Source organism: Trachemys scripta, chromosome 4 (assembly GCF_013100865.1).
Source record: "Trachemys scripta elegans isolate TJP31775 chromosome 4, CAS_Tse_1.0, whole genome shotgun sequence".
Taxonomy (NCBI): Eukaryota; Metazoa; Chordata; order Testudines; family Emydidae; genus Trachemys; species Trachemys scripta.
The window spans coordinates 104,344,114-104,357,477 of record NC_048301.1 but is presented as its reverse complement, the minus strand read 5'-3'; the positions used below and the strand labels follow the sequence as shown (position 1 = coordinate 104,357,477).

The following is a 13,364-nucleotide window of genomic DNA, read 5'->3' as shown; positions in this document are numbered from 1 at the left end:
CAGTGCAGATCCCCGGTTTACATTGGTTCAGCTTTTCCCAGTTTGGAACCAGGGTCAACCGCATTATTAAAAATCATATTGCACCAATGTAAGCTGTGTCTATACTAAGAATATGCACCAGGGCTAAAATCTCATTGTAGAAAAAGCCGTGGAAATAGGACTCTAAATGCTACATAATGATTTAAGAAGTCAGATGTTTATTCAATGTGTTTACACCCTTGCTATTTGAATAAAAAGGATCTTCATATCTTCAAAGAAAGCTGCTCTCCTGGATCTTCTACTTAGGAAGCAAGTGTTGGTCAAAGATGGAAGCTCATGGGAAGGAAACAGCAACCAGAACAAGAAGGCAAAAGAAAATCAAAAAAGGCTTCCATGTCTTTTAGTGGCATTTTAGAATGTATGCTCTGCATAATTTGACTGGTAACATGAGAAAAAAAAGAGCCTTGATAGACTCCAGATTGTCTGGAAAAGACTCAGGAATTAGACACTCTCAGCACATCTCAGCTTTCTAGAGGAGCACAGCGTCTATGTATTTTCTCACAGATTTACTAGGACAACTTTTGAAAACTTTTCCGTTAGATCTTTTCCACTTAGCTTTGCCATTACCTCCAGAAAGGAAATCTCAGACCACTAGTTGGGTTCCAGTGTGGCCAATTGAGAAAAAAAAAAGCCTATATAAGATATCTTCAGAGCTTGTCTACACAATCATCTAGTTTGCGGTAAGCTGGGATGTAAATCTATCCCGCACCAGCTTGCCACACTCTAACTGTCTCTGTACACCCTGCTGACACACGCTAATGGTACCTTAATGTGATCATTGACGTACTAATTACAAATGTGCTATGGAGCACTATACATACATGACAATTAGTCTAATTCTGATCTGAATTACACAAATATCAATGTAAATCTGAATTTACACCAGTGTAACAGAGCAGAATTTGCTCAGTGATACAGTCATGATGAAGACTTTGTTTCCGCAACAAAATCATCTAAGTGAGTTTGAACGATCTACTTTGAATTACTGTGATATAAATAAACATTTTGTATCTATAAAGCTTATTTTAAAACATTGCTTTTTAAAGTATAGGAAACAGGAATAATGCTGGCTTCTGCCTCATTATGAAAAGCATTATAGAAGGGCTAGGTATTTATTATTATTTTTATTGTATTGGTGAAATAATGTGATGCTCTTTACAGAAGTGAATGCAATAGTTAATATGTGTTACCTTCTCCGTCTCCAGAAAACGAATACCACTACAGTAGCTATAGCCACAGCACCCAAAATACATCCAATAACAGCTCCAGCAATGACACCTTATGGGAGGATAAAAACAGAAACTTTTCATGAATTATCTATCAAATCAACAATGATCCAACATATCAACAGGCTACAATGGACGCTAATGTGAATTTCTAATGTCAAGAAACAAGAAAAGGATATGGTTAAAGATTTTACAAAAATAAAATGATGTATCCATTGCTGTTTACAGACTCATAAGCAATGATAATAATTGATTTTTACCTCCCACTCCAGTTAACAATCATTAACTATTAGGAAGATACTGTATTCAGAGTGAAGAGATGGTGTAAAGCAACCAAGGGGCAGATTGCCAGCTGGTGTAAACTGCCATAGTTCCATTAATCTTCCTCAAGTTTTATTTAAACAGACACAATTTTCAGAAGGGTGGCTCCATTTTTGTACCTGGATTTTGATTGCAAGGGACAACCTGAGTAGTTGCATTTTGAGCTATCCAACTCAGGGAGCAAATCAGACACATCTATTTAAATCTGAATCTGCAATTCATTTTACAAACTGTGCCCAATAAGAGGAAGGACAGGTCTCATCTTAGAGGAAAGTATATCCAAGTGTCATATAAGAAAGTGAAGATTACGACCATTAACAATTTAGACTTCTACTATCTGCAGTAAATTTCATATGCAAAGGACACCCGTATGAAATGAGCTGACCTATAATGTCTGTTTGAATAAAAACTTGGCATTTCTGCATCATCTCACAACTAAGATTATAGTAGTTTTCTAATTGGCATTGGAAACCAAGGACTTGTCTACACTGGCAATTTTAAGCGCTGCAACTGTCTCACTCAGGGGTGTGAAAAAACACCCCCCTGAGCACAGCAAGTTTCAGTGCTATATAGTGCCAGTGTAGACCGTGCACCAGTGCTGGGAGCTACACCATAGCTACACACAGAGAGGCCATATTTTCAAAGGTATTCAGCTGCCTAAAGACAGATAGACATCTATCCCACTGGTGCAATTTTGAAAAATCCCACTGTGACACTGCACCCCATATTCTTCATAGAGATTTTATGCTGGATAGGTCATGTGTGATATCATTGAAAAGGTTATAATTTACTGAATATGATTATCCTATTTGTATGCATGTATCATTTTCATATCTGAAGTTAGGAATATTGACTATGTATCTGTATTACAAATTGTGTTTACACATGGGGAACACCCACTAAACAAAAAGGTTCTCAGTCTCCATGGCTGGCTGGGAAGGGCCCATTCAGGTTAATAAGCCATTAGGAGAGAACAATAGACCTTAGAAGAAGCTTATTGCCCACCTGGGGGGAGGGGGCTTCCTGAGGATGCTACAAACACCCTCCGACTCATGGCTGCTGTAACACTACAGGGACGTGTAACCAGGTCACCTGGTGCTGGACTCCATCTTGGATACCACTATTTTTCCACTGACTGGAGTGGGAACCAAGCTTTGAAACAAAGGGTTCCCGCCATATGCAAAGGCTATTTAAGCAGGGGAGTGACATCATTGTGGTTCTTCACTGACTCCCCTCCCAAAGACACTCCTGGAAACACCTGAGGAACAAAGTCTGAACTGGGGGGAAGTGCTGGACCCAGGCTAAAGGGATTTTTAGCTTGTGAATAGAACACCTGGGATTTCTAAGCTGTAAGCCTGCATAGCTTGCCCCTTAAGAACTTGCAGCCTGCTGGTATAATCATTTAGGATGAGAATTTGCTATTCATATCCGATCTATGTAGTATATTAAGCTTAGTTTGCGTGTTTTGTTTATTTGCTAGGTAATCTGCTTTGATCTGATTGCTATCCCTTATAATCACTTAAAATCTATCTTTTGTAGTTAATAAACTAGTTTTTGCTTTGTCTAAAACCAGTGTGTGTGGAAATCATAACTCGGGGCAGAAAGCTGTTGTGTATATTCTTCTCCACATTGAAGGAGGGAGTGAATTTCATGAGCTTACGCTGTATAGTTCCCTGTGCAGTGCAAGACGGTATAATTTTGGGTTTACACTCCAGAGGGGGTGGCGTGCCTGAGCAGCTGGGAAGTTCCTTAGCTGAAGCCTTCCCATGCAGAGCTGTATGTAACTGCAGCTGAGTGTGTCCCTACCTGTATGTGTGCTCGAGGGGGCTTCAGAGCTTGTCACAGCAATACAGTGTAAAGGGAGCCCAGGCTGGCTCAGTGGTACCCCAGTTCTAGATGGCACCTGTCATACCCCTTATGTATCTATCTGGATCTTTAGGCACTTAAACACATCTGAAAATCTGGCCTAGAGGCACAAGAAGTCTGTGACAGAGCAAGGAATTGAACTTGGGTCTCTCAAGTCCCCAGCTAGCACCTTACCCAGCAGCCCATCTTTCCTCTCTGTAACTGCGAAACACCTTTAAGTGATGCCAATATCAAGTGTTGATAAGGGACAGCAGTAAGAATGGGGCTAAACAAGAAATACTGGGATTATAGGAGCATGATTCCACCATTTCTTTTCTACATGTCACTCTCTAGTTTACAGGGAGTGCAAAAACACAATAATTGCAATCTCTACTTTACTTATCTCTCAAAGTCTTATTGTATCAGCAGCTTTCCACTCTCATTTTAGTATATCATGTTTAGGGTTTGTTTTGTCACTTTTAATTTTTCTGGTAGGGATTATGTAATATATGCATACAAGAGAGTTTTTGTAGAACTGCTCAGTTGTAAATCTACAGACCAATTACATTACAAAGTTATAGATAAACAGACCCAAGCCTCCTTTCATTGAAGTCAATGGATGTTTTGCCAAGAATTGAAATGAGAACCCAATTGGGCCCAATATATACAAAACATTCAATGCAACATTTTATTTTAGCTTTACCTGGATCCTGGGGTAATATAATTTCCTGAGAATAAGGTGTAAATGATACATAGCTTCTCTCTTCAACAATACCATTGTTAAGTTCCATTTTAGTGAAACCTGCAACACTCGCCCTGATGAGAGGGAGGGAAAATGAAATAGTCACGTTAGATTACGCTAACAATCGAAGCCTGACAAGTAGTATTTATGATCTGGTGATCCAATCACTACTTAGATTTCAATTGTATACAAGGAAATTACAACAAACAACAAGATAAATACCGGTATGAACCAAGTGGTTCCAGCCGTGCATTGGCATAGCCATCCGATGTGCCTGCATTTCCTACTTCCATTTCATATTGTGAACTATCTGAACGGGAGGAAAAGGCTCTCATTTGCGTAATGTTTTTGACATATGTTACGTAAGTGTTTGTTTTCTTTTCCTTGAAGTCCTTGTATGTATAGCTCAAGCTGCTATTTGTAGGTTTATTGCCTTCTGAAAATACAAATATACAACCAACATCAACTAATGTTTTTGTAAAATTATATTTTAAAATACAGTAACTGGCTCAAGGGCAATAATAGTAAAATACTAACTAACAATTCTGACTATTCCAGCAAATGTGGAATATTGCCTGAAATTAAAGGCGGAGGGCAATATGGACAATTTCAGATACTCTTCACAGTAGAACAATTTATTTATTTTGTCCCCAGAGAAATAACCTTTTGGATATACAAACAACTTCTCTGCAGAAAACTACCTGCACTGAAGTTTTCTGTACTGAAACTTCACTGCACACTGCTGAAAGTCCTTCTAGGACAGTCTTCACTAGACAAATCAGATCATGTTAGAACCTGACCTTGAGGAGCCACATTAACTAACACAGCTTTGCAGTCAGTGTAGATGGGACAAGCCGTGTTTAACCATGATCAGTCGACACATACAGGTTTATCAAAGCCAGCTGACAAGACATTCAACACAACTTGCCTGTCACTGGGTGACTTTAAGAATGTCCCTTTCAGAGATGACACACTTACCCGCCTGTCCAGGTAAAGAAAACAAGCAAAGTCACATAACAGGCAGGTCATGTGGCTAAATTAGGCCTTCTGGGGTGGAGCTAAAACAGAAACTTGTAGAGGACCAAAAGGTGTGAAGGGAGATTCCAGGTAGAAAGCCCTGGCAGTCAGTGCTTGGTAGAGAGCAGGGAGAGAATCAGAGAAGCCCAGGAGAGCATGAGGGGTGAGAAGGAAAGATGGCAGGCTACAGCGCGTCTGGATTTTGAAGACAGACAGACAGATCTTCAGGAAGGAGGGGCTTTGTCCAGCTTGAGACTGAGGTGGAAGATTCTTGTGTTTGTTTTGGAGCTGGAGACCCTGGAAGGGGTGGACTTTTTCATTAATGACTTAGCCTTTTGCAGAGACTTGGACACCTAGCTACTGCAGAAAAAAAAAACAGACTCCAAGGGTGGGTGATGTAGACTGAGGGAGGAGAAACTAAAGCAGCAGCTAGACCAAAGCCAGACCTGGTAGGCCATGGTACTACATCGTCCCTGTCTCCACTAGCTGCAAAGCTGTGCTTAATACTGAGTCAGAACATGAGCTTGAGGAGTCGAGTTAACAAATAGGACCCAATTTGGTAGTGAAGACAGGCAATTAGTATGCCAGGATTTAGCAAATAAACCTCAAGAACCTGAGAAGTAAGGGCTGCTTCGGCCTCCTCTTGCTGTTGGGAGAGATTAAAAGAACTGGTTGACATAGCCCAAATAGGAGTTGTTTGGGAATCAACAGCCCCTAGTCCAGAAGACTCAGAAGAAATGGTTCCTGTGTTGACTGGACTCTTAATTTGGGACATCAGTAATGCTATCAAGCCATGCAATCACTTTAAATCAAATTGCTTAAGACAACGTTCTAAACATAATTTTTAATCTAATGTTGTAAATTCCAAGGTGAAGGTGGAGTGGGGAATATGGTATAAAAACACCTTATATCACAAAACACGAAGCGAGGTTGTCTAAATACATTAGGCTGTTTCTTCCCATCCCTGCCCTAAGACGCTGTCAAGGAAAGAATTAATTCCTGGATTTTGAAGCAGATTATGTCGCTAAAGCATGTAAAAATGATCAGGTAACAATGCATTTCAAATCGCTCGCTGCCAGAGATGAGTTCATAGCAAACACACAGAGTTAAATGTTCAGCGTTACGTGAGGAGGAAGTAGCTGGCCACTGTTAGTGGAATTTGTGCACATCACAGAAGTGAACCATAGACGTGTCAGACTGGAAGAGATAACCAGAGGTCTCTTAGCGCTGTACTCCAAGCTGCCCTCGGGCAGCCCCACTTATTGCTTTTTAAAAAATAAACCCTCCTTTTTAAAGGAAATTGAATTAAATTAAATTAATATCTAACAGGAGGTTGCAGAAAGGCTAGGGAAGGTTGTTTTGTGAGCAAACTAACAGCTAAAAAACCAGTTATGTGCATGCTACAGGGGAACTTAGGGCTCACTGAAATCATTGCCTTTAATGGTGCAGGATCAGGGCTCAAGGCAAAATAGTTTCTCTGAAATCCTGCTTGCTTTACATTAGAGCAGCTGATGCCGTTTCTGCTCTGCAGAGAATGGTGAAAAACCGTTACAAATGAGTTATATTAATGTCCCAAACAACACAAACCCACCCTAAATTTAGTGTACTAAGATTACAGACAGTTGAACGTGATACAGTTGGAGCATTAAAGTTACACTTTATCAAGACGGATGAGCCATTTCCTAAAATCTTTTCCCCTCACAGTAAAGCATCTGATGCTGACAAATTGGTATCTCCCTTTTCAGTTTCCATCAGTCACGACTAGAAAAATCTATTTTCTTGCCCAAGTGAACAAACACAATATAGAACCATGCTTTGCATGTGATTCAGCTTTAAATATTAGTGGTTAGAGGCATCTGAAAAAAATACAAGCATCTATTGATAAAACACTGATATTAACTATGTAATTTTGGGGCAGACAATTAAGGCAAACTGAGGATACTGGAGTACAAGATATCAGAGGGGTAGCCGTGTTAGTCTGAATCTGTAAAAAGCAACAGAGGGTCTTGTGGCACCTTTGAGACTAACAGAAGTATTGGGAGCATAAGCTTTCGTGGGTAAGAACCTCACTTCTTCAGATGCAAAGTATCATCAGTGACGCAATGACTATTGTACAAGAAAGTGTACTTTAAAAAAAATAGGGAGGGAAGATCTACAAAGGAAGCTGCTAAGAGATGCATACTCATTGTTAAAGCAAAAGGCAAGTTGAGGTATCATAATATCTGTTTATATGTCAATAAAATCCTGCATTGGGGAACCACTTATTTCAGCTGCCCTCATTTGCAGGAATGAAACATATTTTAGCCTGCAAAGAACAGGCTTGCTGATTTCATGAATTATCACTGTGGTTAACCAAGTAAAATTTTTCTTTGATTTTTGATGTTTTAAAGATAATGTGTTTTATAGCAATTCTCCATAGCAAGACTTATGGCTTCCTTAGTTTCCCTTAGCATGTGATGCTGACAATGTTCGTCCTGCTTTCATCCATAAAAATACTCCAATCAGAGGTGAAAGTAAGCCGGTACCCCCTGGTATGGTGTACCGGCAAGAGCCGGTGCACTGTACCGGGGCGGCTCGGCTAACCAGGAGGCAATTTAAAGGGCCTCGGGCTCCCACCAGAGCCCCGCTGCTGGTTATTTAAAGGGCCAGGGCTCCTGCTGCCTCTACTGCCCTGGGTTGGGGCGGTAGAAGTAGGGGAGCCCTGGGCCCTTTAAATAACCGCCGGAGCCCTGCTGCCGGAGCCCTGGAGTAGTGGCAGCCGGGGGCTCCAGCAGCGATTTAAAGGGTCTGGGGCGGTAGGGGCGGCCGAGCCCTGCGCCCTTTAAACTGCTGCTGGAGCCCCCAACTGCCGCTGCTACCCCGGCGGGGGAGGGGGAGAGCACTTACCGGTATGGGGCAGGCCAGGGCTGTCTCTGACCCCCGCCCCGATCTCCACTCCTTCTGCCCGAGGCCCCGCCCCTTCCGGGGGCCAGAGTCGGCCCCAACCCAGCCCCGTACCGGTAAGTTCCTATTTCTACTTTCACCCCTGCCCCCAATGGCAATAAGCTATTACTAGTACAATGGGAGAACAGTACTTCACCTCCCCCAACTTTCTGACATTTTTATTGTAATAATCTTCACAGCCTTGAAAAACACCCCAAAATTCAGAAGTTGTTAATTACCAGCCCCTAGAATCATTCTACAAAAAAAAGACACTATACAATTTTGCAGTTTGTGTTGCTGGCAAACCAATAAGGGAGCTGATCAGATAGCACAGTGGCAACATTGTGAAAGGCCTATGAACTAGAATAATTCAGGCTAGTCAAGTCTATGAGTGAAATCCTGGCCTATGAAGTCAATGAGAGTTTTGCCATTGACTTTAGTTGAGCCAGAATTTCACTCTATGTTTCTGAACAGCAACTGCAAATATCAGGAGTAATTCTTCCCCTTCCACTTAGTTTAGGATCTAAAAAGTTTGTCCCGATGGATATACACATGATGTCTGATATAATAATAATACATCTGGGAGCTAACATCCTAACATCTTACCTTTAGCTGTTGTGATTACTATTGCATAGGCCTTTAGCGGTCCATTTTTTGACACAAACGCACTGAACTGAATTTTAAAGGAGTTGTGAGTGATTGACGTAATATTAGGCTTTTCTACTGGAGCAGGTGGGTCTGTGACAGAGAAATATTAATATTAATTAGCATCTCAACATGTGGGAAGGAAAAGGTGAATCAAGGAGAAAGATACCTTATGTTGAAATATCTATCTTCTCCAACTACCTAGGAAAAGTGACAAAGAAAGCCCACCATTTTCTCCCATTATTGCAATTTGCACATTGGGCAACATCATATAAACCCACATTACTCAGCACATTTTAATGTCTCTTAAAGAAGCAGCTTTAAAATCAAGCAAGTCAACAAAGAAATAGTGTCCCATTCATATAAAAATGCTGTAAGGAAATAAAAGTCCATATCTTTGATCATACTAGTTCTACATAGTTAATATATAAATTCTCACACACAACTTTGAATGAAGATAAAGTCTCTCTCTCATAGCTTGAATATTCACATGTACTGTATAATGCTACACATTTTGCATTTTGTAATTTGCATTTTTTTTTTTGGCCCTGTACCCCACATCAAACTTTTTACACTTACCAGTGATACTTGTAACACATGTTGTTTGGTTTGGACGGCTTTCTTTCCCACATGAACGGGTTATAATACTAACACTGTAGGAGGTGGAATAATTTAAATTTGTTACAGTTGTATATAGGTTACCAGCCAAAACCAGTGTTTCATTGCTCCAGGCATCACTGAATGTCTTAATGGTGAAGTTAGTAAAGTCACCAGCAGGGCGCTCCCACTTTAGTGTTAACTTAGCTTCTTTAGTCACTGGTGTACAGTTAAATGAAGACACTGGTGCAGCATCTGCAAAAGAAGAAAAGAGGTTAGTGGAACAATCTGGATGGTTATCTATTTAATCCACTTAAGCTCTACAGGGCAGGAACCCTGGTTTTCATCTTCCTGTGAAGCACCACATACATTTACTGCAGAACTATATATAAGTAATAAATATTATCTAGCACCTATTTCCTTTTATGTTCTCTGCTATTTTTCTGTTCTCTCTCATCTCTATACCACATGCTCAGTCTTCCTTCTTTCTTCCCATGGTACTATATTCCTTTCTTCTCTGATTTATAGTATACATTTTGCCTTTATTCTCTGTCCATTTTTCTCTTTTTATGTCAACCTGCCAAACATTCTGAGGTTTACGGTTTAGAGTGTGTTTAAAAATGCAGGAAAAAGTGCAAAGAAAGAAGCAACTAGCTTGAAAAGAATGTATGCCACCAAAAGGTGGGTGACATTAGACACCTCATGAATCATAGGCTATTAGAGTTGGAAGGGACCTCAGAAGGTAATCTAGTCCAACCCCCTGCTCAAAGCAGGACCAAGCCCCAGACAGATTTTTGCCCTAAATGGCCCCCTCAAGGATTGAACTCACAACCCTGGGGTTAGCAAGCCAATGCTCAAACCACTGAGCTATCCCTTCCCCCACTGACTGAATGAATGAATGAATGACTTCTTCTATAAAGAAGAACTCGGGAATTGAGGTTCACTATTTGTTACCTGCCAAGCAAGGTTTGGACTGGCAGAGTCCTGAAGAGTTTGCTGGCAAGACAGATAAGCTGGTGTGTCAGGGAATCGTGTCACAGCTTAGCAGTAGCAAAACTCACTTGCAGAGGCTGAGGGAGTAACACATTAATTTATAATTCTGGGAACCCCAGAAGACTATCACAGTGGGATTTACTAAAGTGCTTAACTGGGAATGCAACCCACTGGGAGTTAGGCACATAACCTGCGCAGATGCTTTTGTAAATTCCACCTGGCACATCTTTGCCCCTGGAGGTACCTGAATACCTTAGTAAATCTGGCCCTGTGTTCCTCGGTTTCATATACAGATCATGGTATTTTAAATGTTCCAGTTACATGGATTCCAGGAAACATTCCCATTATCACTGTGACTTGATAAATTCTGAACTATCCTAGCACCAACAGTGGGGAGAAACACAGGAGGCATGAAAAACTGCCTTACAAATCATATTTGACAAAGCATGTATACTTTCCAACAACATACAAAAGTACAACAGAACCATGTCAGCTAGCTACAAGTTAACAGACACAACAAAATGCACTTAATCCATTGGAGAGAAACACTGGTTGGGCTACATTTCCAAAGAAAGGATCCATTTTAGGCTAAATCAGTTACAAGTTTATTGATTCTTTCTACTGATTGAAGTAAAACAAAACAAACAAATTTTTTTTTGCCAATCTACACAATAATGTACTTTTGGGTACCTGCATATTGTGCATGTGGAAACCACTAACACCTCATCACTGAGACATGCCTAGATAAAAGCAAGTGAAATATTCACAAGAAAATTCAGTGTGTGTGTCTGTGAGAGAGTGTGACAGGGACAGACCTTCAGCTCCCCTTCTAGCTGTTTTGCAACACTCAGGCAGTGCACAGCACCTGGAAAGTGTTCTTAATGGGGCATTTTTTGATCCATCTGGTTTAGGCAATTCGGGGGGGGGGGGGGAATTGAACTGGTGTCTCTATGCCACCCATCCAGTGCCCCACCTGCCCCCATACTGCTTCCAAGTGTAGGGGTATGACAGAGATCTTGCACTCGAGTGATCCCCTGGCAAAGTGCTTCATAGAGACCATTACTGCCAGAGATATTTAGGACCAGATGTTCAAGGGTATTTAAAAACCGAAAGATGCAGATATGTGCCTAATGGGATTTTTAAATGCACCTTTCTTCATCTTCACGTGCTTGAATACCTTTGAAAATCTGGCTCTTAGAGCAGCCCTTAGACTGCTCTAAGTTATGGTGGAGCTGAACTGGCCTCCACCAGCCTCAAAATTAGAGAAATGAAGATGTGTCTTAGCGGATGTTTACACTTGGAGGTGGTAGTGTAATCCCTAGCTCAAGGAGACATACGTGTACCAGCTCTCATTGAGCTAGCACACTAAAAAAGTGTGTAGCCATGGCAGAGGAATGGCCTAGCCACCTGGAGTATACGCCCATCAAAGACCATAGGCACATACTCAGGATAGCTGGCCCATCCCACTGCTTTCACCACAATGGCTAAACTCTGTTTTTAGCATGCAAGCATGTCTCCTTGAGCTGGGAATTAAACTCTAACCCCAAGTATAGATACTATATACTGTTAGCACTACTTCTCTCTAGGTTTGTGCTGAACACAGCTTGGCCAGAATCAAGCAACTGGCCATGGTGAAGAGGACATTGGTTCTACTTCTGAAAGATTCAGAATGAAAAATGAGCTGATTTCCAATCAGTGATTTGATGATCTCACATGCTTTCACAGCCAAACTTTTATTCTAACAGAAGTGTAAGGCTGGAGCACATAACAGGCAGCAAGATGACAATATGGAGTATTTTTATTACATAAACACATACATGTACATTGGGGTTGGGGGGAGTAATGGAGGAATGAAAGAATGCCTGCATTTAATTGTAAGAAACATGTACTGTGTATTTCTATTACTTACTTGTACAGATGTGTATGACTGCTGGGTCTCCTGTAGTTGTGTTATCCGCTACTACTGGAACTATTGTGAAGTTATAAGAGGTACCAGGCTGTAATCCCACAATTACAGTACTATTGTTTTGGGAGGTTTGGTTCCGAGTAGGAGAAATTCCATTCCCATCAGTGTATATCACATATGTGTAAAGAGGAGCAGCAGTGTCATTGTTTTTCCACGTTAAGGTCACTTGATCTGTGCCGATACTTGTGGGCTGGATGTCAAAAACTGGACTGGGCTCTGTTTGGGGAAAAACGGAACACAGACATTTTTATAGAGAGAGTAGTATTTAGGAAAACTTGTAGGGCCTCGCCCCAGCAAAATTATTAAACGTTATTAATTGATTTACTGCGCGGGGGGGGGGAATGGGGGATGGGGTGGAATCTTCATGAAAAAATAAACAACAACACGGAGAAATAAGCAAATAGGTTTGTAAATTTCCAGTTACTGTTTTGACATTTACACATATAAAATTGGCATTTGGTCACACTATTTGGGATAAAATTATAATGGCTAGTGGTCCCATTTTTTGTTCATTTCATTTTCATGTTCCAGAGACATGTCAATTTATACTATTGCCATAATGAGTTTCTGTTGTTTAACCTGCTGTGAATCCCTATATATCAGTGCAGGTTACTCCACTGTGGAGCACCTGCTAGACTAGCTTTTAAAAAAAGTGTAACAAAAAAAGGAGGTGGTGTTGTATAATAGAATCATAGAACTGGAAGGGACCTCGAGAGGTCATCTAGTCCAGTCCCCCACACTCAAGGCAAGACTAAGTATTATCTAGACCATCCCTGACAGGTGTTTGTCCAATCTGCTCTTAAAAATCTCTAATGATGGTGATTCCACAACCTCCCTGGGCAATTTATTCTAGTGCTTAACCACTCTCACAGTTAGGAAGTTTTTCCTAATGTCCAACCTAAACCGCCCTTGCTGCAACTTAGGCCCATTGCTTCTTGTCCTATCCTGAGAGGTTAAGAGGAACAATTTTTCTCCCTCCTCCTTGTAACAACCTTTTATGTACTTAAAGCTATCATGTCCCTTCTCAGTCTTCTCTTCTCCAGACTAAACA

General features: G+C 41.0%; 1 protein-coding gene across 1 annotated transcript in view; it reads right to left on the bottom strand.

The window, feature by feature from the left end:
- Window positions 1-13,364, bottom strand: part of PTPRJ (protein tyrosine phosphatase receptor type J) — a 42,430-nt gene that overhangs the window by 16,734 nt on the left and 12,332 nt on the right. Inside the window, exons 4-9 of the mRNA XM_034768768.1 lie at window positions 12,257-12,529; window positions 9,337-9,609; window positions 8,719-8,850; window positions 4,396-4,609; window positions 4,135-4,247; window positions 1,230-1,317 (exon numbers count right to left, since the gene is read on the bottom strand). Coding sequence (XP_034624659.1) covers window positions 1,230-1,317; window positions 4,135-4,247; window positions 4,396-4,609; window positions 8,719-8,850; window positions 9,337-9,609; window positions 12,257-12,529 — 1,093 coding nt within the window. The remainder of the gene's footprint in view (window positions 1-1,229; window positions 1,318-4,134; window positions 4,248-4,395; window positions 4,610-8,718; window positions 8,851-9,336; window positions 9,610-12,256; window positions 12,530-13,364) is intronic.